We start from the raw sequence: 27,544 nt of genomic DNA on the forward strand, positions 1-27,544 counted from the left end.
AGCCCACGCACCCATGTAAGCATCGGCGGGGAGCGATGCCGGGAGAAGTGGCGGCTGAGCGCGGCCCGGCGCGGAAGGGCTCGGAGCGGGCAGCCCGGCTTTCCCACGGCGGCACTGCGCTGCTGAGGAAGGAAGGGACGCGGCCCCACTTTCTTTTTTTTTTCTTCTTCTTTCTTTTCATAGCAGCCAGATCAAGACTCCATGTGTGTGTGTGCGTATTAAAACCTTTGGGAAGAAGGAGAAAAAATCACCCAAACCCCGCACCAGGACGACCTGGGATTTAAAAACGGATACAACACTCCGGATGAGCTGCTTCTCTTTCGTGACAGATGCTTAAATCGATTCCGACATTCAAATCTTAGGGTTGATGTTTTGGTTTTTTAAAATTCTTTTTAGTAAACATTATTTTGACTTTTTTTTATTTTTATCTTTTGATTCTGCCCTGCGTCGCATCAATCCCATCTCGTCTCCCTCCCCCCATCGCTGGCGGGTTGATGGCAGCTGCGGGCCCGGGAAGGCCGAGGATCCCCCGCCGCGTTCCGCAGTCGCGCCGGGCGGCGCGGCGCCGGCGAGCCCAGCCTGCCTTCCCCAGCGCGATGAGCCGCAGACTATAGACGGGCTTTTTACATTTCTTCTTTTGGGCAAAGTCACAGCTAGGAGCCCCTTCCCCTTTTCCCTGCTCCTTTAGTGTTTTTTTTTTAATTTATTGTTTTGTTATTGTTGTTTTTCGCAGCGGACAGAGGCGCGGGAAGGTGCAGCCCCCCGCGGGAGGCAGCAGGACCCGTGGTCCCAGCGCGGAGACTGGCGCATGCCACAGCCCGCCTCGGCCCCGCCGCCGCCTTCTCCCCGCCGTCCGTCGCCCGCCGCTGCCCGCCGCGTCTCGGCTCCCGGCCCCTTCATGCGCGGCGGACAACATGCCCGTTTTGTAGCCGGGGGGTCTTCCTCTCGTCCCGCATGTTCAGGACCAAACGCTCGGCGCTCATTCGGCGGCTTTGGCGGAGCCGTGCGCCCGGCGGCGAGGAAGAGGCGGCGGCGGGCGAACCCGGCGCGGCGGCCGAGGCCCGGGCGCATGTCTGCGGCGGGGGGCGCGGGTGCTGCCCGGGCAAGGCGGGCCGCGGCAGCCGGGCGTTCGCGGGCGCGGAGGCGGAACTGAAGGCGCTGACCCACGCTGTGCTGAAGCGGTTGAAGGAGCGGCAGCTGGAGGGGCTGTTACACGCTGTGGAGTCCCGCGGCGGAGCGCAGACCCCCTGCCTGCTGCTGCCCGCCAAGGCCGACTCACGCTTGGGCCAGCACTGGTACTCGCTGCCCGTGCTGCTCTGCAAGGTGTTCCGCTGGCCCGACCTCCACCACTGCTCCGAAGTGAAGCGGTTATGTTGCTGTGAATCCTACGGCAAGGCTCAACCCGAGCTCGTCTGCTGCAACCCGCACCACCTCAGCCGACTCTGCGAGCTAGGTAGGTGGTGGGGGGTGGGGGAGGATGTAGCGGGGAGAGGGGCCCGGCGTAGGGGGGATATGTAGCCCCACTTGGCTCCTTGCCCACTGAACTTTTTTTTTTTTCCAGAGGGGTCACCCCACTCACCACCCCCCACCAATAAAAATCCCTTTACATTGCGGTTCTTTATGTGATTTTTCTTAATTATTATTTTGGGGAGGGGGCAAGCCTTCTCCCCCCCATTGGCGTCCCCGGGTTTTTCGCCGGCCCCCTGCCGTGCCTGGGGTATTAGGGCCCGCCTGGCGCGGTGTCCGGCCCCGGCGCTGCCGCGGCTCCGCCTAGTCGAGGAGGCCCTGATCAGACAGCCAGAGCGGCAGATAGCAGGGAGACTGGCGCCAGACGGCCCCTTTTGTTTATCTGACAGCTAAATATCAAGGCAATCACCGCCTCGCTGCCCTGCCTCCAATCCCCAGAGCTAGGACAGACAGTTTGGCTAAAAGAATGCTGCTGTTATCATAAGTTCCTATCTCTTTTTCCTCTCTTTTTTTTTTTTTAATTTATTTTCTTTCTCATGGCTCTGCCTTTATTTTCAATGTACTTTTCTAATTCCAGAGTCTCCCCCTCCACCCTACTCCAGATATCCAATGGATTTTCTCAAACCAACTGGTAAGTGGACTTTTTCAATGCAGACTGCAGATGAAAAAAGGGAAAATGGCCCCTTTCTCAAGGGGAAACGTCTCCTGCCTTTGTCACACTGCGAGGCATTTAACTTTTGGGCTGCTAGCGTGCTTCTGTGCTTTCTGATAGCCCTGGAAGAATTAATGTATAATTTATCTAAGACTCCCTCTACACAGAGTAGGATTTTAAAACTCTAGCAGGAAACTCTAGGAGAGATTGCAATGCAGCACAGGCCTTCACTGCTCAAATCACTTGAAAAGCCAGGAAAACCATGGGCTCCAGTTGTAAATGGCAGTGGTGCAGCTTGCTCCCACACCCCTAGGTGAATTTGTAGGGATTTAGGTTGGGATCCAGCACAGCTTGGATTAGCATCTCCCTGATGGCTGGGAATCCCAATGAACCTTGACAAATGAAGTTGGTAGAAATCTTTCAGTTTCAAAGGAGCCTAATTCCACCTTGTCAGGTTGATAAAATTAGGAAAGGGGATTGAAAAGGGGTGTGTGTGTTCTGTTATCTTTTTTTTTTTAGCACTGCTCTGCATACCTGTTGCTTGTAATTTGATGTCAAGGTGCCAGGGGAGAAGCCCATTTGAGGCTGACACCAGCTCTTTTGCGGTTGTCTGCATAAACATTTGGCAGTGAGCTTACTAGGTGTGAAATAAATTGGACTGGAAGAAGGAGAGGTGGGGGGGGGGACGGGGACAGGGACAGAGGAGGGGGGAACAGATGGACAGGGGATGGGGAAGAGCTTTGGAGGAGCAGCTCCTGGCTCTCCCAGGATTAGTGGATTGAGAGGGTTAGCTGGAGCATGGTGGTCTCTGTGATCCTGTCCTTTAGTCAGAACAGGCAGGAGGGGCATGGCGCTGCATGGAGGCAGAGATATTTTTTATTTTTGGCCAAAAGAGCAATTTCTTTAAAATTTCTGCTCTTTAGTTTCTTGAGACTCAAAGGAACCCCAAACTTGAGGTGGCTCAGGCACGTGGGGTACCACTGTAGAGTCCCATCCTGCCCATTACTGCCTCAAAGGCTGGACTATTGTTTCTCCCCTCTAAGAAACACTAATAAATCTTTATGACTTGTGGAAACAAGCATATCTGTTTAACAAACATCTGGTTTGCAAAGCATGAAATATTTTGCCTCTCAGCATGAAAAAACAGAAGATAAAGGCTAATGAATGTAAGAGGTATATTGGGAGTACATTCAGCATCCCAAGCAAGTGTTGAGATGTAGAAGAGTTATTCCATAACATACTCTGAGGGTCTGCTGTGTGGAGAAGTTTCATGTGTTTGGGTGAGATGGGCATTGTTTTGACTGTGTCCCTGCAGTCCTCCCCCAAAAGTTTGTATTTCTGCCTTTATTGTCTTTCTTTCTACCCAATGATGGTCCTGGCATGGATTGCAAAGGAGTTTGGAGCTGCAGGAGAGAGGGGTTAAAGCTTACCTTTGATTTCCTGCAAAGATGTTAAGATAAATCTATTAGCAGGGTTTAAACATCCAATCTGCCTCTGCCAGGACCTCATTTGCAGTTACTGAGTGATATATTTATTCATTAGCAAGTGTTGACATAAGGTAGCAAAATGTGTGTAAACAGAAAAGCTGCAGAACATGAATGTGACATTTCAAAAGGAAAAGTTATTCCTATGGGCCAATAGGAAGTGATTAACACTGCCCATCGGGAACACAGAAACAATTGGGTTACTCACCAAAAAGTCCTCCTTTTTTTTCCTTTTTAAAAGAATAATGGAAGTTGAGACTGCGTTGCTGGCTGGAGGAAAGCAGGGATGGACAGGGAGCTGGAGGTTCCGCTGCAGACAGTGAAATGACACATAAGGCTGTGTGTTGATAGGATAGATCTGGTATTTGTGCCCTTGCTGTAGAGTGTAAAGGTCTGCCCTTGACAGCCAGGTTACCTGAGGGAAGGCTGTAGGTCCAGACTGGCTTGCTTGTTCATCAAGGAGAGGACTTTCCCTCTTCCTTATGTGGGATGGTTGCAGGGATGGGTGAAGGTGGCTTGCACAGGGCCAAGCTCACTCTGCAATCCTGGAGGCATGTGGCGCTCAGCATCCCTAATATCTATCCCTGCAGGATCTGCCACTTGCGGCTGTGTTGGAAGTGAGATGGATAGTGGTGCCCTCAAATAATTCAAGCAGATATTTTGACCCATCATTAAGTGGGACAAGGGTCTGCAAGCAACTGTGTCCATCATGCTCCTGGGTGGCTGGTCATGGTATTACTGGAGTATGAGAGTGCAGGAAACCCACCGATGTTGCTGCAGAGCAGAATGTGGCATCGACTTTCAGAGGAATTGGAGGTTTGGCAGCTTCCAGGAACTATTCAGCACCTTGCAAGCTTGCACTGATGGCCACCAGGAATAATTGTATGTCTCTGTGATGGTTTTATATTGCAGGAAGGCAGTTTTGGGAGGAGATTCACATGCAGTAAAGTGTAAACCTCTGATACTATGACCTCTTGGTGCTGAAAATAAAATGAGCCCAAGTACCCCCTACTAGCAAAAGCACTTGGCAAATCTGTGGGTGATGGGAAGAGTGCAAGGATGAAACCAGCCACGTGTAAGGCAGAGAGCCTAGGAGGGTCCCACATTCGGGCTTATCCCACACCTGACTATCACGCTTGGTCTAGAGTCAAGACACATCAGCTCTGTGTCCTCTAAAGAGACTTCAGAGGGTAATTAATAGATGAAGGGAACTGGTTGTTGGATGATGGGACACAGGAAGGGAGTTGACAGTTGTAAAGAAGTCATGAAAGCACACTTGGGCTTTCATTTGATGGACAGTGCAGATCAGGGAGTGGTGCACGTGTTTAGGGAAGCTCTGAATTTGTCCTTGTTTTCAACCTCAGTGCAGAAATGCCAAATGTCAAGTGGATTTGCAGTCAAACTGGAGCAGCATTGCTGTAAGACCAGCCTCACTCCTTTGCTAGGGTTATGTGTTTTAAGTCAGGATAAGAGTCTCTCCTGCCATCCTGTCCAGTGTGCTAACAGAGGTTCTGGTCACGTATGATCCCTAGAGTAAGACAACATGGAAATGGCAAATTATGTCCTTTATCCCACAGGGGCTCATCAGGGAGCTGTAACTAGGGGCAGATGGAGCCCAGCATGGGGCAAGGTGGTCCAGCCTGCATTCAGAAGGGATCTGTAGCCCAAGCAGTTGAAGCCATCTCAGGGCAAGGGCAGGGGGAATCTTCTGTCTGGACTAGAAAGGGTTAATAAAAAGAAAAAGCATACTTCTTTAAAGCATAGAAAGTACAACAAGGCATTTAGAGAGTGTATCATATACAATATTTCACAAGTAAGTCCATTTCCTGTCTCTTCTATTGTTTTTGGATTGATTAAGTATATCCCGTTAAACTGTATATTCCTGTTAGGGCTTCTACTTTACTCTGATAAAATAATGTTATGCAGACAAGAATTTCTTCTTCACTGGGATTTCAGACATGAAATCTGGAAAAAATACTTTATCAGTGGGGAGAAAATTATCTTGGCTCTCCTAGTGGTGGCCTTTGCTTTGAGATACAGCCATGAGCAAAATGATGTCATTAGGGAGTCCAAATTTCATGAAACCCGAAGTCCCTGTCATCCTGCTGAGGACCAGAAGGTTGTGTGAACTTTGTGGATCTTCTCAGACATAGAGTGTTCTTGAGCTTGTCTCCCCCATGGTAGTGACCGAAAAGCTGGAGTTTGCCTATGGGACCAGGGGATCGGTGTTGGTTTCTGGTTGTAGTCACCTGGAGGAACAGGCTTGGGATGGAAAGGTACAAACCTTGAGCTTGAATGCCTCCATGCATCAGGAGAAACCTCTAATGGGGCAGCTGGTCTTACCCTGCCCTTGCCCTTTGGTGATGGACGGAAGAATAGATCCTGTTGCCTACCTGTCACAGGAGGTGACAGCAGGGTGTGAGATCTGCCAGCAGTTGGCAGTGAAAAAAAATGAGCAGGGGAGTGCAAATCTAGAGTGTTTGCCACAAAAGGGTGGCGATGGGAAATTTCCCTTTTGGTTCCCATTTCAGTGACTTACAGGTGTTGACCAAATTGGGTGTGTAAAGACACGATTTAAGCATTTTTGGGAGCTCGCTTACATCAGAACAACAACCACCTTGACCTCATTGCTCAGTGACTTGGCCAGAGACATGGCAGTCAGTTTGTAATTTTTCTTGGTCTATAATCAGCATTGGCTGGTGATGAAGCGCAGTGTGCAGCCTTGATTAAGATGATGAGTTAGGGTGGATGCTTCTTGATGAACTGCTGTCTCTGCATGGTCAATTAGTAATTGCTTCCTGCTAAACTCTTTGGAATGTGTGTTCTGCTCGTGATGATGCTGGAAGCCTGCAAAGAACTGCCTATATACTGATGGTTTTTTTTTCTTCTTTTCCTCTGCTCCAGCAGATTGTCCAGACTCTGTGCCTTCCTCCACTGAAACAGGGGGAACTAATAGTCTAGCCCCTGGGGGGCTTTCAGGTAAGATATCTCTTGTTGATTTTGGCCGCAGGTTGCATTGACCAAGGGTCCTTATGAATGACTAAGTGATGCTGGGAGATTTGGGGATGCGAGTTGTTGAGAAAGGCATGCTTGAAGGAGGAAGTAGATTTTGTTTCAGTAGCAGCTGCATACCTCTCATGAAGAGGATGTGTTGAAATCCCAGGTGAGGTTCTCCATCCCTGAAAGCTCATGTTTCCTTTGAATTTCAACTGTATGCTCCATTAATTTTTGAACTGAGAAAGGAAAGAGGCATGTTGGGGAAGGGGAAGTGATGTTGGCAATCCTTTTGTTCAGATGCATGGATTATTGGAGCATGTGTGATTGTACCTTGCAGAAGGATTTAATGTCAAGCTCTCCTTGACTTGGTTGTGGTGGCACCTCTTCTCTCTGGGATGAGAGCCATGCTAGGGCTTTGCTCCCTTATCTTATGCACAAGGCTCGTGGTGCTTTGGGAGGAAAGGTGACCCTGTTTTTTGCAGAAGACATTGCAAGAGCAAGTTGGACTCAATGATCCTTATGGGTCCCTTCCAATTTGATATATTCTGTGATTTCTTTCATTTTATCATTTGCCATCTCCTTTAGCCTCCAGGTGCCATTATGGGATGGGGGTTCAGAGGGTGGTTTCCCCACCCCTCTTGGGCTTTTCATAGAATCATAGAATGATTTGGGCTGTAAAGGACCTTTAAAGATCATCTAGAACTCCCAACGCCTTTTTCCAAGGTGTGTCTTCAGAACCTGATCTCCCACCCTGGACCTGCCAAATCTGTGGCTGAGCTCTGTCTCTACCAGGATTAAATTGTCTGAAACGATGTATCTGCATGTACTTGCTGATGTTTGAAGGTGCTTTCCTTTGTCAGGATGTCTCCCTGATTTATGATTCATTCATTGCCCTGAAACTGGAATTTCAGAAACAGGTTGGTGGCGGCCATGCACGAGTGCATCTGCCCCTGCCTCTCTCCAGGAATTAGGTGTGGATGTCTTTGAGCGAGCCTTGTTTGTTTTTCTGTGGGTTTAATATAGAATCATAGAATGAACAGGTTGGAAAAGACCCATCGGATCATCAAGTCCAACCATTCCTATCAAATACTAAACCATGCCCCTCAGCACCTCGTCAACCCGTGCCTTAAACACCTCCAGGGAAGGTGACTCAACCACCTCCCTGGGCAGCCTGTTCCAGTGCCCAATGACCCTTTCCATGAAATTTTTTTTCCTAATGTTCAGCCTGAACCTCCCCTGGCGGAGCTTGAGGCCATTCCCTTTTGTCCTGTCCCCCATCACTTGGGAGAAGAGGCCAGCACCCTGCTCTGTACAACCTCCTTTCAGGTAGTTGTAGAGAGCAATAAGGTCTCCCCTCAGCCTCCTCTTCTCCAGGCTAAACAACCCCAGCTCTCTCAGCCGCTCCTCATAAGGCCTGTTCTCCAGTCCCTTCACCAGCTTTGTTGCTCTTCTCTGGACTTGCTCCAGAGCCTCAACACCTTCTTGTGGTGAGGGGCCCAGAAGTGAACACAGGATTCGAGGAGCGGTCTCACCAGTGCCGAGTATAGAGGGAGAATAACCTCCCTGGACCTGCTGGTCACGTTTCTGATACAAGCCAAGATGCCATTGGCCTTCTTGGCCACCTGGGCACACTGCTGGCTCATGTTCAGGCGGCTGTCAACCAACACCCCCAGGTCCTTCGCCTCCAGGCAGCTTTCTAGACAGACTTCTCCTAGTCTGTAGCACTGCATAGGGTTGTTGTGCCCCAAGTGCAGGACCCGGCATTTGGCCTTGTTAAACCTCATGCCATTGGACTCAGCCCAGCGGTCCAGCCTGTTCAGATCCCTTTGCAGAGCCTCCCTACCCTCCAGCAGATCCACGCTTCCACCCAGCTTAGTGTCGTCCGCAAACTTGCTAAGGGTGCACTCGATGCCTTCATCCAGGTCATTGATAAAGACATTGAACAGGGCTGGACCCAACACTGAGCCCTGGGGAACCCCACTTGTCACTGGCGTCCAGCTGGATTTCACACCATTTCCCACCACTCTCTGGGCCCGGCCAGCCAACCAGTTTTCCGCCCAGGAGAGTGTGCGCCTCTCCAGGCCAGAGGCTGACAGTTTCTGAAGCAGAATGCTGGGAGAAACTGTGTCAAAGGCTTTACTGAAGTCCAGGAAGATACATCCACAGCCTTTTCCTCATCCAGTAGTCGAGTCACTTTATCATAGAAAGAGATCAGGTTAGTTTGGCAAGACCTGCCTTTTGTGAACCCATGTTGACTGGGCCTGATCACCCAGTTCTCTTGAATGTGCTTCATTGTAGCACTCAGGGTCACCTGCTCCATGACTTTCCCTGGCATTGAGGTCAGACTGACAGGCCTGTAGTTTCCTGGGTCCTCCCTGCGACCCTTCTTGTAGATGGGCACAACATCAGCCAGCCTCCAGTCCAGTGGGACTTCCCCTGTCTTCCAGGACTGTTGGAAGATGATGGAAAGGGGTTTGGCCAGCACATCTGCCAGCTGCTTCAATACCCTTGGGTGGATACCATCCGGCCCCATAGACTTGTGGGTATCTAGTCGGGCTAGCAAGGCTCTGACCACCTCCTCTTGGATCATGGGAGCCTCGTTCTGTTCCTCTAACTCCTGGGTTTGTACACAAAGGGAACAACTTTCCTTACTATTAAAGACTGAGGCAAAGAAGGCATTAAGTACCTCAGCCTTCTCCTCATCCCCTGTTACTGTTGTTCCTTCTGCATCCAATAGGGACTGTATGGTCTCCCTAGTCCTCCTTTTATTGTTAATATATTTATAGAATGATTTTTTATTATCATTCACAGACTTAGCCAATCTAATTTCTAGTTGAGCCTTAGCCCTCCTGATTTTTTCCCTGCACGATCTCACTTCCCTCCTGTAGTCCACCCAAGACGCCTGTCCCTTCTTCCAAAGCTCATAGACATTTCTCTTCTTTTTGATATCTCTCAATATCTCCCTCCTCAACCAAGATGTTCTTTTCCCCTGCCCCGGCTCCTTTTCCGGAACATGAGGATGGCTTTCTCCTGAGCTGCTAGGATTTCCTTTTTGAAGAGCTCCCAGCCCTCATGGGCTCCCTTGCCCTTAAGGACTGTCTCCCATGGGACTTGGCCAACCAGCCTTCTGAACAGTTCAAAGTCTGCCCTCTGGAAGTTTAATACGACTGTCCTGCTAACCACCCTCTTCACCTCACCTAGAACTGAAAGCCTTATCATCTCGTGATCGCTTTGTCCTAGGCATCCTCCTACTGCCACATCCCCCACAAGGCCTTCTCTGTTCACAAACAGCAGGTCCAGGAGGGCACCTTCCCTTGTTGGTTCCCTCACCAGCTGTGCGAGGAAGTTGTCTTCCACACACTCCAGGAACCTCCTAGACTGCTTCCTTTCTGCTGCATTGTACTTCCAGCAGATATCAGGAAGATTGAAGTCTCCCACAAGAACAAGAGTCATCCATCTAGAGACTAACCCCAGCTGTTTATAGAAGAGCTCATCAGCTGCTTCTTCTTGGCTGGGTGGTCTGTAACAGACTCCCATCACAAAATCTGCCTTCTTTTGGGCTCCTCTGATTTCAACCCACAGGCACTCAATCTCCTCATCACCATAATCAAGCTTGATGGTATGAAAGTCCTCTCTTACACAGAGGGCTACCCCGCCTCCTCTCCTGCCCTTCCTGTCCCGCCTGAAGAGTTTGTACCCCACCATAGCTGCACTCCAGTTATATGAGTCATCCCACCACGTTTCAGTAATGGCAACGACAGCAACGACATCATAGCCTCCTTGCCCTGGGACAGCTTCCAACTCGTTCTTATTGCCCATGCTGCGTGCATTGGTGTAAATGCACTTCAGCTGGGCTGCCGAACCTTCAGCCTGGTCTGTTATTTTAGAGGGGAGCATATCGTTTGTTCAGAGGCCCTAATGAGGATTAAGCAAACGGAGGGGGAGAGGGATCAGAGAATTGTTGCTGGGTTTTTTGTTTGGTTTTTTTATGCAGAAGACGTGGGGGTTTCTTTACTTTTTTTTAATATTGGAGCCTACAGCTTTAGGGAAGAAAAAAAAAAAAAGAGACTGTGAAAAGAAAGAAGGACAAGAAACAAAACAACACAATAAGGATGTTGTTAGATATATTTGATTTTTCCCTTTTCCTCCTGCAATACACCCATTTCAGAGGGCAGGAGAGAGTTCAAATCCACAGGATACCACATGAAATAAGCAGAGGAATTACTCACTTTTAAAAGTGGGATTTCTCTAAGGTTCAGCCTATTGATAACATCTTATCTGGCTACTCTGCTCCTGTCTGGCTTCTCTGCTCCCAAAGGGAAAGTGGGAGGTGGGGGCTTGAGCTGCAGTAAATAACACGGCTCATTCCTGGTGCCTCCCAAAGGGCCGCAGGAAGGGGAGCCCAAACTCCTTAATAGAGCCTCCTACCCAAAAGAAAACACGGTTTCCCCTGTAAATGCAGGATATTTTTACTGTTTTCTTATTATATTTTTATTATTTCATTGGATTAGATTTATTTTTGTCTCCCTTATCAAGGGTTTTCCCCCCAAGCCTGGAAACAGAACATTTTATGATCATTAACCACTCTTTTTTTCCTCCCCAAATGTAATTGTAGCCATTTAGTTTAATGAGGAGCTGATAGGAGAATTGATTTATGAAGGAATACAGTTAGCTACCCAAACCCTGAAACAAAGCTAAATGCCTCCACATGAAAAAGCATTTGTTTTGAATTTGCTCTGATTTCCTGGCATCTCCCTTCTGCATGCACAAGTGCAGCACTCAAAATTCCCAACTCAAGAGACCCAGTCGAGAAAGGAAAATAAATGTACTTTGCAGCTGTCCCCCAAAGCTCATTTTCTCCTTTTTTTTTTCTACCCCCCCCTGCATATTTTAGTTAGCAGAAGAGTGTATTTGAAGAGAGTTTTAATGATTTATTGGCAGGATACATGGGGAGCACTTTGGCTTGGTCTGACCTGAGTTTGGGCAGATGGATATCGGTGATGCTGGGTGGAGATTCCAGCATCCCTCATCCCCTCCAGACCAGGGCTATCTGGGCTGAATTTGCAGTTCCTTGAAAGGGTGGCTTTAAGAAAAGCAAAAAGCCCTAATTTTGGTATATTTGTAAATGAGCAGGAGGCTGAGGAAGAAGACATCATGGGTGGATGGTGGTGGTGGGTTCCTATAGCACCATAGGCTTTGGCCACCAGTGATGGATAGTGGATGCTGGTGTAGTAGTGGTGTTCAAAGTCAGTAGACCTGTCCTAATGTCTGGAAGCTGAAAGGGCAGGATTTAGTGAGGCAGATTGCTCTTGGCACTAAAAATTTGGGCATGGAGCCAGCCTGGGGTTCACAGCTACTCTGGCAGGGAAACCGTGTGGAGAGGATAATAGCAAAAGGAGCATTAAAAAGGACATGGAAGCAAGTGCCCTTGCAGCTCTCCATGAAGATCCTTTGATGAGGAGAAGTCTCTGGTCTGGCCAACACCAGTGTTGCAGTCTCCTGGAGGCTGAAGGCAGTTTCATTGATGGATATCAAAGACACTGGAGAATGTGGGAGGGGCAGCAATATGTCTGGGAGGATGTACACGATGTTCCCTCTTGCAATAACCGATCTGAGCTGTTCTTTTCCTCCTTCCTCTTTCTGTTCCCCTTCCTGGCCCAGGAATGCAATATTCATAGAATCATAGAATCACAGAATAACCAGGTTGGAAGATCATCGGATCATCGAGTCCAACCATTCCTATCAAACACTAAACCATGCCCCTCAGCACCTCCAGGGAAGGTGACTCAACCCCCTCCCTGGGCAGCCTGTGCCAGTGCCCAATGACCCTTTCTGTGAAAAATTTTTTCCTAATGTTCAGCCTAAATCTCCCCTGGCGGAGCTTGAGGCTATTCCCTCTTGTCCTGTCCCCTGTCACCTGGGAGAAGAGCCCAGCTCCCTCCTCTCCACAACCTCTGCAATATTGTGCAGTCCTCGACACTGTGCTGGTATCCTCTTCTCATCTTACCTCTGTTGTTTCTTGCCTAGACATCCTGTTCTCTGACTGATGCACCCCTTGCTCCCGCAGAGGTGCTGGCTATCGCTTCCATATTCTTACCTTTATTTATTTTCTTACATCTGTACTTTTCGATGGTCGCTCTGTGGGTAGGTCAGGACTCCTTGCTCACACTATCTCACACTGAGATGATTGTGCTCAGGTATTACCAGATCCTTTGTATCCTTGACGTGGATAAAGAAGACGGCAAAAATATCCCATTCGAGATAAAAATAATTTCTGTAAATAAGAGGCAGAGGGTGTTTTTTCCTGTAGTTTGAGCTGACTTGTTCCCAGCAGATGTGGCAAGTTATGCTTTCAAACAAGCAAAACCATGCTTGGAGAGCCTGAAGGTGGCTGGCCCGTGGTCCAGTGGCATCTGATTATTGTGAGCTGAATTCCCATAAAACCCATGCAGGACCTCTACTTCAAGAGTAGGAGTGAGCTTATAGTGCTTGATGGTCTTGGTGCTGGGTCTTCATGGGATGCTCTCCACCCAGCCTCGGACATCTACCTCTTGACCCATGTGTTGTGTGAAGCTGGTGGCTCTTGGCTGTTGGAAGATTGTGATGCCTGTGGTGGGTGAGAAGGTGGCTCTCCTGCAGGACAGATGAATGATGCTGGATCTGCTGGCAAAGCGAAGCTCTCCAGGAAGCCCAGAGCTGGCCATGACAGGGAAAGTGAGATGAGCTGACTTGTTTCTTCACCACCTCTGCTGCTTTTGTATTTATAGGATTTATTCATAAAATATCAAACCTGAGAGTTTACCCACATTTCAGCCCGATTCTCTTAATTTACCCTGGCTCTGGAACCACCCCAGGGTCTCCTGGATCCAGTGGATGCTGAGTGACAGTGCTTGGTGGGTGCTGGGCCAAGGCTCTGCAAGGCTTGAGGCTGGGAGACCCACAGGATTCCTCCAAAGCAAGCACAGCCTCAGTTTCTCCCTTCCAACTCCTCTGAACTGAAAAGATGGGAAAAGACCTTTGGAGGCTGGAGAAGCGTAAACATCGCTCCCTGTTCTGGCTCTCCTGGGGGTGGGATCTCATCTGATTTAAAGGACCATTTGACTGAGCAACATTTCATTCCAAAACCACAGGCAGGCTGGGAATATTTCACTGTCTCTGATGCCCGCTGGTATCTGCTCACTGGGGAAGAAACACCTTGTCCAAATCTGGAGCTATTTGCTCCCCGAAGCAGCTCCTCATCACTCCCCTCGCCATGTAAACAGGATCCTGTGTGATTTTTCCGACAGAGTCCTACTTGTGTTTTCCCATTTCCCCCCTTTCCACCTCCCTCTGTAGAATTTATAACCTCCTGTGAAATGCCTTTACTTACAAATTGGCATCCTATTATAATCTGAAATTGAGGCATCTTCCTGTGGAACTAGGTTTGTATATTTGTCCCAGGGTTAAACAATTGCTTGGGAATTTTTGTTTTTCAATCACTTATTCTTGGTTTATTTTTGAGCATACGTCCTTTTAATATTTTTTAATTTGCTTTGAGCATCACAAGGCATTGCACCCTTTCCTTCCCAGCCTTGTTGGAGACACAAACCACCCCATGCTTAGTTAGCAAACACCGTCCCATCCTGGAAAAGGCAAGGTTATCAGGGGTTAACACCAAGATGACAGCACTGGAGCCTCTGGATCAAAGGAGACTGCCTGCCAGACTAGGTGCCTCCTGGCAGTTTGCCTCACTGACTATGGCTGGCAGGGAAGAGTGAGCCAATGCTTGGCACCAACCCTGGGGCTCCTGGCTTGGCTGCCTGTTCTAGCTCCTTTGGCCCTGTGGCTTGTTTTTTTATAAGGGAGGTCTCACCCTGTGGGTTTAAAAAAAAAAAAAAAAAAAGATGGCAGAGGTGTTTCCCTCATTATATGCTGGGTGTTTCATAGAATCATAGAAATGTTAAAGTTGGAAAAGACCTCTTAAGATCATCCCATCCAACTGTCAGCCCAACACCACCATGCCTACTAAACCATGTAACAAAGTGCCAGATCTACACATTTTTTGAACATCTACAGGGATGGTGACTCCATCACTTCCCTGGGCAGCCCGTTCCAATGCTTCACCACTCTTTCAGTAAAGAAATATTTCCTAATATCTACTCTAAACCTCCCCTGATGCAACTTGAGGCCATTTCCTCTCATTCTATCTCTTGTTACTTCGGTGAAGAGACCAACACCCAACTTGCTACACCTTCCTTTCAGGTAGAGAGCAATATGGTTGCCCCTCAGCCTCCTCTTCTCCAGGCTAAACAATCACAGTTCCCTCTGCTGCTCCTCATAAGACTTGTTGTCCAGACCCTTCACCAGCTTCATTGCCCTGCTCTGGACACGCTCCAGCATTCAGTTTCAATCCATCCCTGTACAGCTTCATTAAATCCATTTTTCCAGGCGCCGACAGATTTTCCCAACCAAACGGTGCCTTAAGAGCAGCTGACAATAAAAGGCAGAAGACCTCACCACCAGCGAGTCCTTCATGGTGAGGACAATGATGGGTATTGCTTTATCTCACAACCTGTCACTTCTTAGGGAGGAATTGGGACAAAAAATTAATTTTGGAAGTTAGGTGTCAATTCAAACTATGCTCTGCTCGCAAAAGATGTCCAGATATGTGCCAGCAACTTGATCATTAGATACATTTAAAATTCGGCAGGACAAAAACACTCATAGAAGAGTAGCCCTAGGCTGGCAGGGATATAGGCTGCATCGTTTCCATCCCTGCTGTCTGCCAGCTAGTATCACTTACAGTGGAGGAACCAGTAAAATTAACCACATGCATTTTCCTGCTGCTAGCATGGGGGGATGCCTATTTCTAACTGCAGCAGCCAAGACCGTAAACCTCAATGCCGGTGGAAAAATGGGGTACATCCCATTTTAAGATGCACAGCCAGCTTGAATGACCCATGCTGCAGCCTGGCTGCTTGCCGACTGTTACAAAGGAGCTTCTTTTCCAGTTTATTTTCAGTGCCAAGATATTAACTGCTCAGTCATGGTCTCTGTTCTAACCACCCTCTTTTTTTTGCCTAAATCGCTTTTTTTTCACCCCTCAATGGCATGCCAAGGCTGTTGGCTTGGCTTCAGTGCTGCCAGGGTACTGTCTGTGTCATGGCTGCTGTTGAGGAACAGGAAGGGGCAGAGAAGCGAGCAGCCTTATCCTGCACAGGGCTGAAGATGGAGAAGGGAAGGAGCTCAACATCTTGGAGGTTTTCTGCCTGCTCGCTTTGGATTAGTGCCTTGGGATTTTTTTTGCTTTTTTATTTTTTAACTACTTCAAAGAAAAGCAGTGTCTTGGGTGTTGCTGGCTGCCTCTTTCTCTGGATTTTATTTTTTGTTTTAATTTTTTTTCCTCTTCTCCTCTTTTCCTTTCTCCCTTTCCTTTTCCTTTTTTAATGCAAAAAAGGGCTTTTCTGGACAAGCATTTTCCATCCCTATCAAGGGAAGGGTGAAGGATGCATAGACCTGCACAGGAAACACCCTGCGGGGATGGTATCTTTGCCAATGGGCTCGAGCTGTCTGGTCCAAAAAGCTTTTTCCAGGGTTTTTTTGTGCTACTGGGGATGTGATGTTTGCTAACAGATAGCATCTTTGTCCCCTTCTTTTTTTACTTTTCCTTTTTTTTTCCCCCTTCCCTCTTTTTGGGTAGCTGTTTAAAAACATGATGATAACATTCACCCTGTTAATTAACAGGAAACATTGGGGCAAGACAGGAATTTGCATCAGTCTTTTATGAGGAAACAGCCAAGAAAAAAAATACAAGAAAAGATAGTTATTAGTGAAAGGAAAGAAAGTGCTGGAGGGAGAGAAAGGAGAAAAAAACCTCATTCCCATGGGCCCTGCTTTTCCAAGGGAGGCTGCTCCAGTATTTTATTTTGGTTTTATCATGTTGAAAAATATTTGACTAGCAATGTCACCTTTGCTTGAGCGCGACGCTCTAGCTTCCTGAGGAATTTTTTTTTTTTCATACTTTTCATACTTTTCATACAAAAAGGGTCCAGGGGGTGTTGGTTGACAGCCGACTGAACATGAGCCAGCAGTGGCCCAGGTGGCCAAGAAGGCCAATGGCATCTTGGCTTGTATCAGAAACAGCGTGACCAGCAGGTCCAGGGAGGTTATTTTTCCTCTGTACTCGGCACTGGCGAGACTGCTCCTCGAATCCTGTGTTCAGTTCTGGGCCTATCCCTACAAGAAGGATGTTGAGGCTCTGGAGCGAGTCCAGAGAAGACAACGAAGCTGGTGAAGGGGCTGGAGAACAGGCCTTATGGGGAACGGCTGAGAGAGCTGGGGTTGTTTAGCCTGGAGGAGGCTGAGGGGAGACCTTATTGCTCTCTATAACTACCTGAAAGGAGGTTGTGGAGAGGAGGGAGCTGGCCTCTTCTTCCAAGTGACAGGGGACAGGACAAGAGGAAATGGCCTCAAGCTCCACCAGGGGAGGTTTAGGCTGTACATTAGGAAAAAAATTTTCACAGAAAGGGTCATTGGGCACTGGCAGAGGCTGCCCAGGGAGGTGGTTGAGTCACCTTCCCTGGAGGTGTTTAAGGCACGGGTGGACGAGGTGCTGAGGGGCATGGTTTAGTGACTGATGGGAATGGTTGGACTCAATGATCTGGTGGGTCTCTTCCAACCTGGTTATTCTATGATTCTATGGGAGGATGCTGCTGATTGTTGGCGATGCCACCCTGGCTGTGGCATGGTCCCCCCCGGACATAGCTTTGCTGTTGCCACCGTAAGCAGGGTGGGATGTGCACAAGGAGCTTTTTGGGGTTTGTTTTTTTAAATCTGTGTGCTGCCAACCCACCCCATTTTATAGCCCAGGGCACACCTCTGCCAGCCTCCATCCATGAAGGGGTGCCAACACTGCTAGAGCGCCAGGAGGGTTAATTACTTAATGAATGTAATATTCTCTATAGTTGCTAAGTGTTATTAATCCAGAACAAAGTGAGAGGGGAAGGGTGTGTGCGTGACCAGGCTTATGAACTCTGTCCAAATGCTGTCTGTCTGTCTATCCCTCACTTGCCCCTTACCCAGGTAGGGGCTGATGCTATCCATCTGTTGGTCCATCCGTCCCTGGGCAGCAATCCTGCTGTACACGAGTGTGCTTCATCGCCTGCTGTTAGGAATAGGTGTGATTAGATTATGAAGGCAGACAGAAGTAATGATTAACTTTTCCAGTCTGCATGCTGTCTCCAGTCTGGCGCTGGGTGTTTTTATTTCCCCCCTAAGTAGGCCCTGGCCCCATGTTGACAGGGTATTAGGTTGTAAAGAAAGCCAGGAGGAATGAAGGCAAGGGAGGGAGGGGAAAGGGCAAGAGCCTTTTCCATCAGATATGGGACTGGAATTTATTGGTAGAAATGCAGAAAATGCTCCAAATGCCAGCCTTGCTAAACAGTTTTATTAATTGTTATGGAGCAGGGCACAATGGGTGTGAAAAGGACTTTTGTTCAAACCCTGCTTTTTCCATGGGTTTACATCTCTGCAAGAGATGCTGCTCTGGGAAAGGAAGCTGAGGGTGGTCTTTTTTCTTTTTGACAGAGGGGTGTGTGTGTGTTAACACATTTATGTCTGTTTTCAGTTTTTGGGGAGAATTCTAGGTTGGTGTGCTGTGAGGAGAGGCTTTTTTTTTCGTTATTGAAATGAGAGTGACAGCAATGCTGTCTGCGTGCATGGAGTGTAGGTTGGGGGAAAAATATTCCTAACATAAATCTGTGTTTTAGGGATCTGTTTAGAAATCCTGGACTGCTTTGCTTCAGTTTTTATTAAAGTATTTACAAGGTTTTTAATGCGTAACCCAGATAGCTACATGTTGTCGGTGGAGAGCTATGGCTTTCCTGGGGGCCATATCCCTGCCCTCCCCAGGGCATTGCTGGGTACCAGGTGACCTTCCCCCCTTGCAACAGTGGAGCTTTATTTTTAATTGCAAAATATTTTTTAAGGGCTTCATCCTCTAAAACCGACTCGGTGGCTGCATTCAGGATGGTTGTGACCCCAGGGCTGACACAACCTGGTGGCTTCAGCATCCGTGTCAGTGATTTATCCCTGCGCTGGAAGAGTGATGGGCAGGATGCTGTCACAGGAGCTCCAGCACAACCCAAGTTGAGAGAGAGATTTTGGCAAGATCTTCTTCAGGTCTGATTTGCATCATTGTAAGTCAGGAGGCCTTTGTGTGCTGGTTTCTCCTTCTCATAAGGTTTCTGGTTGAGATGTTGGTTGGGTACGGGTGGAGAAGAGGTGTGTCTTGGTATCTGCTGAGGACGAAGCATGGAGGTGTCTGCTCATCTCCTGGGGCTGGTACTAGCCCCAAGTCACTCGAGCATGGCATGGCAGCATCTCATGAATGCTGACTTGGGCTTCCTGCACTTTCTAGAGGAGCGTCTTGGCTGATTGTCATTAAAATGTGATTATTCTGGATTGCTATCAAGGCAGGAGAAGAGACTGGAGAGTGCATGGGGCTGCAGAGCATCCTGCAACACCTCCTAAACCAGCAAGTCTTCCCAGGACATCCCTACCAGTGCTGGAGAACAGCAATGGTGACACATGCAGCAAAAATGTATTTCTGGACATTTTCCACCTGGACCCACATGCCCTTGCACCTATCCATGGGGTTTTTAAAAACCGCATGGATGTTGGTAGCACCCCTCTGGAAGAGTCTTCCCTCTTAAAGCATCCCTTCGTCCCACCCGACTGCCAGGTTGGAGCTTAGGGAAGAGATTCCCATCCTACTGCTTTTTTGAAACAAGGGAAAAGTTTTCTCACACCTTTGAGTGGTGTAGAAGGAGAGGCAGATAAAGAAGATTCTCTAAATTAAAACTTCAAAACCAGTTAGATTGACTATACTAAAAAACAGCAGAGGCCAATTTATTGTAAATATTATGAATGGATTTGGCTGGCTTCTTCATCCCCACCCTTCCTCTAAGGCTTTTCTCTGAGCTGAGTTGAAATTCGGCCTTCAGGCAGCACAGTACTCTTTAATTTGCATGGGTGATGAAGCCCAAAGCCTGGTATGGAGGAAACTGGAGTCAGCTGGCGCTGGAGATGGGCAGACAGGCACTTTTGATGTATGCCTGCATATTCCTTCCCTCTTGTAGCTGCAGTCTTGCTTTACTTTTAAAGAAAATGGGCACAAAAAGAGGTTCTTATCTTCTTGAGTCTTTTTTTAGCTGTGGTAATTGATTAATCACTTGGATAGTCTTCCTGGGACAGCTTTGACATCTTCTGCCATACTGATGCCTGCTCTTGAAGGTTTGTAGGTCTGCAACAACATGCTTGTAGGGACCCTTTCTTGGTTTGTTTTCTTGCTTTTGTGTCTCATCTCTGAATTAACCCTCAAAGGTCAGGGGTGGGTTCCAGGTTGAGAGAAGGCTGACTCAAGGCGCCACCAAGTTGGGCTGGGAACCTTAGGGGATGTCCTCAGGGATCAGTCATCTCTACTCACCATCTAACCTGACCTAATTTTTGTCCTGGCTCATAGGTTGCTGCTAACAAGAGTCTGAACCAAAGCCCTGGTTACAAGTACTGGGAAATCCCAGACTCTTTCTGATGACTTCTGCCAAATTTTATTCTGTGTGTCCCCATCAGACTTGCAAAATTTCAAATCTGTTGGCGACATCTCAGCTTCTGGATACCATCCCTTAAAAAAATTCAGCAAACTGAAATCTTGGGGGGAAACTCAGGTGGACATTTATTTTCATGCAAGGTTGATTGATTTTGCTAGGGGCAAGGAGCCATTTAAGTGATTATGTGGACAACTTGTTAATAAATTGAAGAAATAATAATAAGGCTCTTTAGCCTGCATGACTACTGTATATGTTGATTAATAAGAGCTGCCTAATCAGACAGACACAAATGTATGGTCTGGCCTGTCAATCCACGGATTAAGGACTCTGTAAGTACCTACTGGCATGATGGGCTGTAATGGCTTCTAAAGAGATGTTATGGTCTATTGTGTTAATAATCCACAGATTAAGGTCTCCCTAAGTATGTGTTGACATGAACTGACTGTCACAGCTCTTTGGGGGTTTTGTGTTGGCTCAGTGGGGGACCCCATGGGTCCTTGGGCTGTGGCATCCCTTCATTGGGTAAGGGTTTATTTTCCCTGAAAACAACAGGAGCTTAACACATGGCCATCCTCTAAATTAGCCTTTCCGAAATTATCCCAGCCATTTAAAGCAGGGGGAGTTTGAGGAATCTGAAGCTGTCTAGCCTTTGTGGGAAGGGAGATATAAAAGGTTTGGGGCAAACTGCTGTGGGTGGTGTCTCCCGACTGTCCACAAACTCTGTTAAAGGTACAAAGACCCTTTTCTGCAAAGCATACCTGGAAATCTGGCTTTAAAGGATTTTTCTTGGGTTTTTTATTGTTTGCTTGTTCTCTCACCCAAGTAACCTGTAAATTACCCGAGAGACTAGAAAGGAAGTAAATTTTGCCTTTTTGATGCCTGTTTTTCTTTGCTTTGATAAGCTGTGTGGTAGCACGTTGTGCTTGGTATTCTCTTAACCTTGATGTAATGCCTGTTGACCTCTTGAGTAAGAGTTCAGGGGTGTGTTTTTCCTGAGATCCTTGCCAGTAACATGAGGGGCAAAACTGCAACCGGAGTGCCCTTCCCTGAGGACCCTCAAGAAGAGCGTGCAAAACCCCTTAAAAAGATCCAGGGTTTGTGTCTCCATCCCTTTCATCTCAATGAGGAGATGAGGGGCATGGCTCTGCCCCAGGCTCGCAAATGCCACTTAAGGTCAGATGGGAGAGATTACTGGGCATGAGACACACTGAGGTTGGTCTAAGCCTTGGCCCCAGCCAGATGACGTGTTGTGCTGACAGATTGTCCAGCCAATTTTTCTTAAGCACAGATGCCCTCCATGTTTGCTGATGGATAAGGAGGAAGGACCATAGGTTCATCTACTCATTGGCAGTGTCCACACTGCTTGTTTTCCAGCAGAAAGCTGTCTCCTAGGAAGCCAAGCAGGGATCTCGCCAACCCTCTGGATCTCTTTGCTGCCTCAGGAGCCCACATCTGGGGCATGGTCCTTTTAGGAAAGGTCTGTAAGACCAATCTCCTTCTGGTGCTGATTTCTTGGTGGACATATACATTAATTTATCCATTGCCTTTACCCATTCATGATGGTGAGAAGAGCATGAGAAGATGCTTTGGGTCAAATCTGCTCTTAAAAAAACCCCAAACTATAAATATATATATATAAAAAAAGAGTATAGATATGTAGTTTGAAACACTTCTACAGGTGGATAATTTAATTTGCATCTAGTCTTAATATCATTGAGGAAAGTTCAAATTACGGGCAGTTAAAAAACCCAGTCAGGGATGCAGTCATATTCCCATTTTCAGCGATGAGTTTTTATTATTGCAGATATCAGCGACAATTTGGATAGCTCTTGACTTGATCAAATGGGAGTAGTCCCAGTACTGGAGTGAGATTACTCAGTGTGTGCTATACTTACTTTTTTCTTTAGAGGTTGGTTGATTACAGGAAAACATCTATCTATGTCAAAACAAAACAAAAGACCCCCAGCCCACCTCCCCTCCTATGTTCATGAACTTGGCATTGGGACAAAGCTGACAACTGAAAGCTGGTCAGGACCTGCGTTGGTTTTTGTCATTTTGGGTTTTTTTTGTTTTTGTTTTTGGGTTTTTTTTTTCCAAATTCAGTTTTGCTGAGGTGTTTTAGTTGGTTTGATTTTGGAAAAAAAGAAAAGAACTTTTTCTTCCCAAGCTCCTAATAAAACTGCCAGAGCTCAGAAATATAAAGTACAGATGACATGGTTTCACCATCTTAAAAATGTAAAAGAGTTGGTGCATCAAGGAGAAAAGCCACACCAGAAATTTTCTGCCACTTCCAAGTGATGTGAGATTTGAGTCCTCCTGCCACAGCTTTGGGAGGACCAAGTTGTGAGGCTGTTATTAATAAATTTTGATATTTCCATGGTGTGAATCTCCCATATCCACCTTCATCTGAACCTCCTTGGTTCAGAAGCAGCTTTTAATTTTGGGGGGTTATTGCTCTAGAGTCCCATCCTCCAGGATTTCTGTATGGATGTAGCATTTTCTGCAGCATCCTTCCCCGGATGATAGCAGCAAATGGAGGAATGCTTAATAGTGAAATAATAGCGCGGATGTTTATAGCATTAAACATTATCATTATTTGCTAGAATACAGGACTGCTCCCAGTTAGATGGGAGTTTTCCAAGCATTTAGAAAGGGATGTGTTTGCTCCAAGGAGCTTGTAAAAATTATGCATTTCTCAGCTGTTTCTGGGCTGTCGCATGCAAGTACACATTTAGGGTGATGTGGCTGCAAATTTCCAAGGAGCTGGGTTTTTGTGTGAGTTGGCAGCAGGCAGTGATGGGAGTTGGATGATGGGTCCCTCCCAGAAACCCAGGTTGCACGGGATGAACCCAGTGAGGTGTTTTGGGGCATCTATTTGCTTCATTTGTCTAGAACCATGGTCATGGCAACCAAAAAAGCCTTTTTGGGGAAAAAATATCTCCATCACTGTAGGAAGCATCCCTGCATCATTTTTTCCTCTTCTCCTGCAACTTCCTCTCCTGCCTCTGCTGCCTGAGTGATGCCACTGGCTATACCCAGCACTTTTCCTGGCAGGTGCCAGAATCAGGGAGGTGGGTGGAAGCAGGAGAGCTCTACTGTGGTCCCAACAACCATGAAAAGCAGCTTTGGTGGTGGCTGGCAAGGAGGTCTGATCCTGTTTAGTATCCGAACTCAATTCTTCTATTCTCGTGGCTTTTTTAATCGACATCCAGTCAACAACTGAATCCCACAAAGGGAAAAAGTTCTGGCTTTTTATACTGCATGCTGGCATTAGCTCCTTAAAAAAAAAGTAAAAATCCCAAATTACCTAACACTTGTTCTTGAAGTCTGGTCACCCCATGTTATTGAATGGGATTCATTCATGAACTTCCAGCCCTCCATAAAGGTCCGTTCATTCATAGCCGAGTGATCTTCGCTAATGCAAGCACAAATATCAGGTGAAGAATTTTTTTCCCCCCTCCTCAAATAAATAAGAACATATAGGAATTTCAGCAGGGTTCAATGGCTGTTGCTTCAGAATTCCCTCAGCTGCTATAAAACAAAAGCCAACAAGCTCTGATCTTTGCTGGCAGGCAGTCAGTGGGGAGGGTGCGGTGGAGGGAGGTGATGAATGGTCAAGATGGGGACAGATCCAGAAGCATCATCTCCCTCTAGCCAGGAGTATCTCCCCACAGAATTCCTTTATCTCTCGGGCAGGTGGGGGAAACACCATCCCAGAGGTGTTTCTTGCCCTGCTGGGTGCACCCTTGGGTGGGGGACACCCCATTTAGGTTGGGGGTGAGGTAACCCAAGCTGTTCACCTCATCCCCCCTTGGTCCCTCATGCACTGCCAGGTTTCAGCAGGATATAAAGTTATCTGCAACAAAGTCTTGGAAGGCACCAAAAAGGGGAAGTGGAAGGACAAACTGGGGCACACTTCAACAGATGCTTTCCTGGGGACCACTCCACACTGCCAGGACTCCCATCCCTGAATTCACCCAGGAGTGAGGGTCTCTGTTTTGGGGCATATGCAGTCAGGCCCAATTTTAGTAGCTGCTTTCAGCAACTGGAGAAATATTTTCCTTGCTGGCATAGAAATGAGGAAATTAAAAGTGAGTGGCTGGGCTTTTTTTCTTACAAAAGCACAGTGAAGAGCTTGAAGCACAATTCAGAGACAGGAGAAAAACTCCTATGCTGGCATAATGGGCTACTAATAAAGTAGCAAAAAATATAGAAAACAGGGCAGCCAGCATGCCGCTGCCATTGCTCATGCTGGGGGGGTCTTGGGGTTCTGGGTCACCCACCATCCCCAGTCCCGTAACTGCTCCCATGGTACAGGTGATTATTTTGGTAGTACTCACTAACTTGCATTCCAAGCTTGATATTTTTTTTTAATATATTGTTTAATGCGATTATAGAGTTGAATAGTTCCTGGGTCTTAACATGCCTACTGAGGCTGGAAGGAATTACCTGCTTGAGCAGTGCTAGGCTGCTAGGGGTCCTCTGTCAGGAAAAGGGGCTTTTCACATTTCTCAGCCCCCACTTTGCTTTTTCCTCACACATCATATCCTTGCTGCTTGTAGGGGGTAGCTACAGATGAGGGAGTTAAAAGAAAGGCTATGCAAATGGTTTTTAGGTGGGTTTTTTAGTCTGTTTTTGTCAATGAGCACAAGATTTCTGGTCCCCACACTGCTGCTGTCTGATGGTGCTTTCTGTGGGTCAGGGCTTCATCCAACATCTCCATCCTCTCAATCACCCAGGCTCTTCCTATAGGCAGGGAAAAGCCCCATGAACTAGAGCAGGTGAGTCCTTGTCCCTTCTGGCTCCATGGGGTGACCTGCAATGTGCTTTTCTTAGCAGCACCTCTTTTTTTTTATGGCATCTGTGCAAAGTAGGTAGTTATTTATGGAAATGGATCTACTGTCTGGTGAGTGCAAATAAGGGGTTTTAGGGTGTTTGTGTGTGTTTGGTCTTTCTGGATGCAGCTGGCTGGAACATCTGATCTCTCCTGTTGACACTGAAGGTGATCCTAGTGATGGCTTGGGTGAAGGATGACTGCACCACAGGTGCTGCTGGTGGGTCTCAAGCCACTTCTGAAGGTGGACCTGACAATTTAGGACCCAGAATTGCTACATCGTTAAATAGAGATAGGCAATGAAGCAGCACAGTTGACCCAAACCTGGGTCAACTGAAATTATATTAATGTGGCCTTAGCACATGGCTTTCGTTAATGATGGATGTGCTATGGGCATTGGTGTGTGTGGAGAGAATCATGAAGACATGAGCAGGCAAGGACCTGCTAGCGTTGCATCATATTACCCCCGTGATGCTCAATTTATCCTTTTCTTCCCTTTTTTTCTCCTGTTCTGTAGATTCCCAAGTTCTTCAGGAGCCAGGGAATCGGTTACACTGGTGCATGGTGGCATACTGGGAAGAGAAAATGCGCGTGGGTCGGCTGTACTCTGTCCAGGAGCCCTCCCTGGATATCTTCTATGATCTACCTCAGGGGAACGGTTTCTGTCTCGGACAGCTCAACTCGAACAACAAAAGCCAACTGGTGCAGAAGGTCCGCAGCAAGATCGGCTATGGCATCCAGCTCACCAAGGAAGTGGATGGCGTGTGGGTGTACAACCGCAGCAGTTACCCCATCTTCATCAAGTCAGCCACACTGGACAACCCCGACTCCAGGACGCTGCTGGTTCACAAAGTATTTCCAGGATTTTCCATCAAGGCTTTTGACTATGAGAAGGCGTACAGCTTACGGAGACCCAACGACCATGAGTTCATGCAGCAACCATGGACCGGATTTACTGTTCAGATCAGCTTTGTGAAAGGCTGGGGCCAGTGCTACACGAGACAGTTTATCAGCAGTTGCCCTTGCTGGTTGGAGGTTATTTTTAATAACTGATGACTCAAGACAGAGTGGACTCACGACATTTATACTACTTTGCTGCTATTATTTCCGAGTGCTTGCTTTTCATGCAAACATTTTGTGTGTGTTTGTTTGTTTGTTTGTCGTCTGTCCCATCCCTCCAGTTTTGAGAAATAGCTCATGGAAAGATTTTTTTTTGCCTTGGCTATTTTGATGAATGCATCTATTTTTTAAAAGTGTGAATGACCAATAACTCAGAAGGGCAAGAAAAGAGTGCAGGGGAATAGATCTCAAATGATAATTATTTCATGCCTCTGAAAGGATTATCCTATGTGATCGATTGATTTGGAAGCCACTTGCTGTATGTTACAACTCCTTCTCTTGGATAAAATGACAAGATACCTGTATATTTTGCACACCACCTTCCTCTTGCCGTCAGCCATCCCTGATGATGGTGACACTGAGACCCTTTCCTCAGCAGTGCTAACCCCATGTTGCGCCAAAGGATGGTGCAAAACCTTATGCAACCTTTTAATTTTTATTTTATTTTTCTTGTTGCTGAGTTCACGTCTTGTCACTGTACTCATCCTTCCACTGCTTTTTTTTATGGTCATGGATTGATGCAAGAGGAGAAAACAACAGCAGAAAAACAGTGTGAATGGCCCTTGCTTTATAATTTGAGCTGAGATGTGAAGCAACAGAAGCCTAATCCTAAAACAAAACAAAGCAAAACAAAACCAACAAAACAAATGAAAAACAAATGGGAAAACAGAAGAAAAAGGTGTTTATGATAGCTGGTCTATTGTAACCTGGTTAGATCAGGTTATCCCAGTACCATCCTATCTGGAATGCACTTGCGTTTTCATTTCTTCTTTAATTCATACACGAGTATGATACTTTTACACTGTTCTTAGCTCGATGAGCATGTTTAGACCTTAATATAAGCTATTTTTTCTAAATATAAAGGTTTAAATGAACAAGAGCATTTTCATTGGAACTTCAGCATTTTAGTGCTTTGGAAATTAAAAACATACAAAAAAGACTCCTGAAGAAACCCTTGAGATTTATTAAAGAAAAAAATGTATTTTATGTTATATATATATAAAATAAAGATGTTTTATAAGCATCATTATTTATGTATTGTACAATGTGTATAAACGAGAAAAAATAAGAAAGATGCACTTTGATTTAATATAAATGCAAATAACAAATGCCAAGTAAAAAAGAAAATGAGATTGGTGTTTTTTCTATGGGTGTTATCATCCAGGTGAATGTTCTTTTTTTAAAGGCATTTATGTTCCATTAAAAAAATTAAAAAGTACACTTGATCCCAGGCTGTCCTGAGTGGCTTTTTTTAGTGGTGGGGATGAGGCAGGCAAGAGAGATGCTGCTCTAAGCAGGTACAGTGTGGGGTAGGCAGTGGGGAGACCCACCCCACCCATCCCCATATAGGACCACTGGTGTGGGTAGCACCCAGATAGGGGCACTCCTGACCTTTGGACTCTGT

At 47.0% G+C, this 27,544-nt stretch overlaps 1 protein-coding gene and 1 long non-coding RNA gene across 3 annotated transcripts in view; both read left to right on the plus strand.

Moving 5' to 3' along the window:
• LOC138733840 (uncharacterized) overlaps window positions 1-27,544 on the plus strand; it is a 252,031-nt gene that overhangs the window by 102,520 nt on the left and 121,967 nt on the right. The window lies entirely within an intron of this gene.
• Window positions 955-27,354, plus strand: LOC138733834 (mothers against decapentaplegic homolog 7-like). Of its 2 annotated transcripts, none has more exons than XM_069881348.1 (4): window positions 955-1,453; window positions 2,045-2,098; window positions 6,508-6,582; window positions 25,538-27,354. In XM_069881348.1, exons 1-4 carry the CDS (start codon window positions 955-957, stop codon window positions 26,071-26,073), a joined length of 1,164 nt encoding a protein of 387 aa, XP_069737449.1. In that variant the 3' UTR covers window positions 26,074-27,354. The 2 variants fall into 2 exon arrangements, with proteins under 2 accessions (XP_069737449.1, XP_069737450.1); XM_069881349.1 differs by having other exon boundaries at window positions 6,511-6,582.

This window comes from Phaenicophaeus curvirostris (assembly GCF_032191515.1).
Source record: "Phaenicophaeus curvirostris isolate KB17595 chromosome W unlocalized genomic scaffold, BPBGC_Pcur_1.0 scaffold_35, whole genome shotgun sequence".
NCBI classification, from domain to species: Eukaryota; Metazoa; Chordata; class Aves; order Cuculiformes; family Cuculidae; genus Phaenicophaeus; species Phaenicophaeus curvirostris.

Coding starts and splice junctions, on each gene's coding strand:
- LOC138733834 (XM_069881348.1), top strand. CDS start 955: ATGTTCAGGACCAAACGCTCGGCGCTCATTCGGCGGCTTTGGCGGAGC. Junction 2,099..6,507: donor GGATTTTCTCAAACCAACTG/GTAAGTGGACTT, acceptor CCTCTGCTCCAG/CAGATTGTCCAGACTCTGTG. Junction 6,583..25,537: donor AGCCCCTGGGGGGCTTTCAG/GTAAGATATCTC, acceptor CCTGTTCTGTAG/ATTCCCAAGTTCTTCAGGAG.